The sequence below is a fragment of the Hemibagrus wyckioides genome, linkage group LG08 (assembly GCF_019097595.1).
Source record: "Hemibagrus wyckioides isolate EC202008001 linkage group LG08, SWU_Hwy_1.0, whole genome shotgun sequence".
NCBI classification, from domain to species: domain Eukaryota; kingdom Metazoa; phylum Chordata; class Actinopteri; order Siluriformes; family Bagridae; genus Hemibagrus; species Hemibagrus wyckioides.
The window spans coordinates 1,302,501-1,305,000 of record NC_080717.1 but is presented as its reverse complement, the minus strand read 5'-3'; the positions used below and the strand labels follow the sequence as shown (position 1 = coordinate 1,305,000).

Genomic DNA, 2,500 nt, shown 5'->3' with positions numbered 1-2,500 from the left:
TACTTTTGGCAATATAGTGTATATACCTAGTATCTCTGCATTGTATAGATTAAGTGAAATTCTCGCAGGTTTCTGAGGGTGATGTGATCTGATGTCCTGACCCCACGGTTCTGCAGGTGGAGCGCGGTACCGCCTGTGCCGTGTTCGGTTTGGGAGCCGTGGGTCTGGCCACTGTGATGGGCTGTAAAGCCGCCGGAGCTTCCAGGATCATCGGCGTCGACATCAACGCGGAGAAACGTGAAGTCGCCAAGACGTTCGGCGTCACCGACTTCGTGAACCCCAACGATCACAACAAACCCATTCAGGAGGTGCTGATGGAGATGACCGGTGGGGGAGTGGACTATAGCTTCGAGTGTGTGGGGAACGTCACGCTGATGGTGGGCGTGATTTGATTTATTTGATGCTCCATTATGAAACGCTGTGAGTGTGTGAGCTGATTCAGACTCAGCTGAATAAATGTGTTTTGTCTTTACTCCACTAGAGGGCGGCGTTTGAGAGCAGCAACCCCACCTGTGGAGTGTGTGTGATTGTGGGATGGACTGAAAACAATCTCATGTTGGTGGGACCTAAAGACCTGGTGATGGGACGAACGCTTAAAGGATCCTTCTTGGGTGGTACGAGATGAGCAGTTTATTACACAGATACTTAAAGCTACAGAAGAATTATTTATATTCATTTCTGAAATTAACAGCAAAAAAATAATGCTAATAATGCTAATATTTTTTTTTGTGTGTGTGTGTGTTTTCTGAACAGGATGGAAGAGTGTGTGTAGTGTACCCAAACTAGTGGAGGACTACCTGAGTGGGAGAATAATGCTGGATGAGTTTGTGACACACACACTCCCTCTGGAGGAGGTTAACCACGCCTTCGATCTGATGACCAAAGGGAAAAGGTCTGTGGGTCACATGACCATCATACAGCCAATAGGACTCTGATATTTGTTCACTGGGATTCACTGTACCTCCTACACAACTAACTATTTAGAAATTTTTAAAATAAGGATAAAATGATGATGACATTAAAACAATTACTCTCTCTCTCTCTCTCTCTCTCTCTCTCTCTCTCTCTCTCTCTCTGTCTGTATGTCTGTCTCTCTCTCTCTCTCTCTGGCTGTCTGTCTGTCTCTCTCTCTCTCTCTCTCTCTCTCTCTCTCTGTCTGTATGTCTGTCTCTCTCTCTCTCTCTCTCTCTGTCTGTATGTCTGTCTCTCTCTCTCTCTCTCTCTGGCTGTATGTCTGTCTCTCTCTCTCTCTCTCTCTCTCTCTCTCTCTGTCTGTCTCGCTCTCTCTCTCTCTGGCTGTATGTCTGTCTCTCTCTCTCTCTCTCTGGCTGTCTGTCTGTCTCTCTCTCTCTCTCTCTCTCTCTCTCTCTCTCTCTGTCTGTCTCTCTCTCTCTCTCTATCTCTCTCTCTCTCTCTCTGTCTGTCTGTCTGTCTCTCTCTCTCTCTCTCTGTCTGTCTGTCTGTCTGTCTGTCTGTCTCTCTCTCTCTCTCTCTCTCTGTCTGTCTGTCTGTCTGTCTGTCTCTCTCTCTCTCTCTCTCTCTCTCTCTCTCTCTCTGTCTGTCTGTCTGTCTGTCTCTCTCTCTCTCTCTCTGTCTGTCTGTCTGTCTGTCTGTCTGTCTGTCTCTCTCTCTCTCTCTCTCTCTCAGCATCCGATCAGTGATAAAAATGTAGATCTGCGAGTGTCGACTTTCAGCAGGTCTTTAACCGTGAAAACATCATCAGTCACCATGACGACCACATCAATCGCCATGACAACAGACTCCCTCTCTCCCACTGCACTGGGCCTCAGAGCTTCTGGTCTTCTGTGAAGTTAACACAGAGAAACAGAGCTGTAGACTGAAACTCAGGACAGGAGACGATGCCTCTGTGTGTTTGTGGTTAATGCTGCGTCATTAGTGCTGTTAGTGCTGAAGTAAAAATCTCAAACACTTTATCATTTTATTGTCATTACTTTAGAAATACTGAAATCCCCGAGGTCTGGAGGTTTAACTGCACGTGTTTTTACACTGTCAGGGTTTAGTTTCTGTTCGTCCTGAAGCTCTGAAACCATCAACCTGAAACCAAAAGTTTTTAAACATATATTTTAATAATTCTTTAATCCTTCAGATATTACTATTTTATTAATACTTTTTTTATTATTTATAAAAATCTTAAAAGGAAAATGAACAAAGAAAGCTGTCTGTTCTTTTGAGACGGAACGAGGTTCAAGATGCAGAGCAACAAACCTGCTGTGAGATAAAGAGGCTGCTGATTAGGGGTGTGTGTGTGTGTGTGTGTGTGTGTGTGTGTTCTCCTGAGGGAGTGTGAGCGGCAGGGTCATGTGACCTGCAGGGGCTGATGGGTAATGTAGTCCAGTCAGGCCCGGCTCTGGATACGAGATGAAAGGTGGGCCAGGGGCGGAGCTATATATATATATATATATATATATATATAAAATCCAAAAACAGTTTGGGGGTATGATTTTAGAAGTGGCTGTTGAGGATTTGCCCTGTTTAAATT

The 2,500-nt window shown here is 45.0% G+C and overlaps 1 protein-coding gene across 1 annotated transcript in view; it reads left to right on the top strand.

Moving 5' to 3' along the window:
• Positions 1 to 1,932, top strand: part of LOC131357938 (alcohol dehydrogenase class-3-like) — an 8,304-nt gene extending 6,372 nt beyond the window's left edge. The window contains exons 7-10 of the mRNA XM_058397357.1: positions 117 to 377; positions 482 to 614; positions 754 to 892; positions 1,648 to 1,932. Coding sequence (XP_058253340.1) covers positions 117 to 377; positions 482 to 614; positions 754 to 892; positions 1,648 to 1,672 — 558 coding nt within the window. The 3' untranslated portion in view covers positions 1,673 to 1,932. The remainder of the gene's footprint in view (positions 1 to 116; positions 378 to 481; positions 615 to 753; positions 893 to 1,647) is intronic.
• Positions 1,933 to 2,500: the final 568 nt, after the last annotated feature.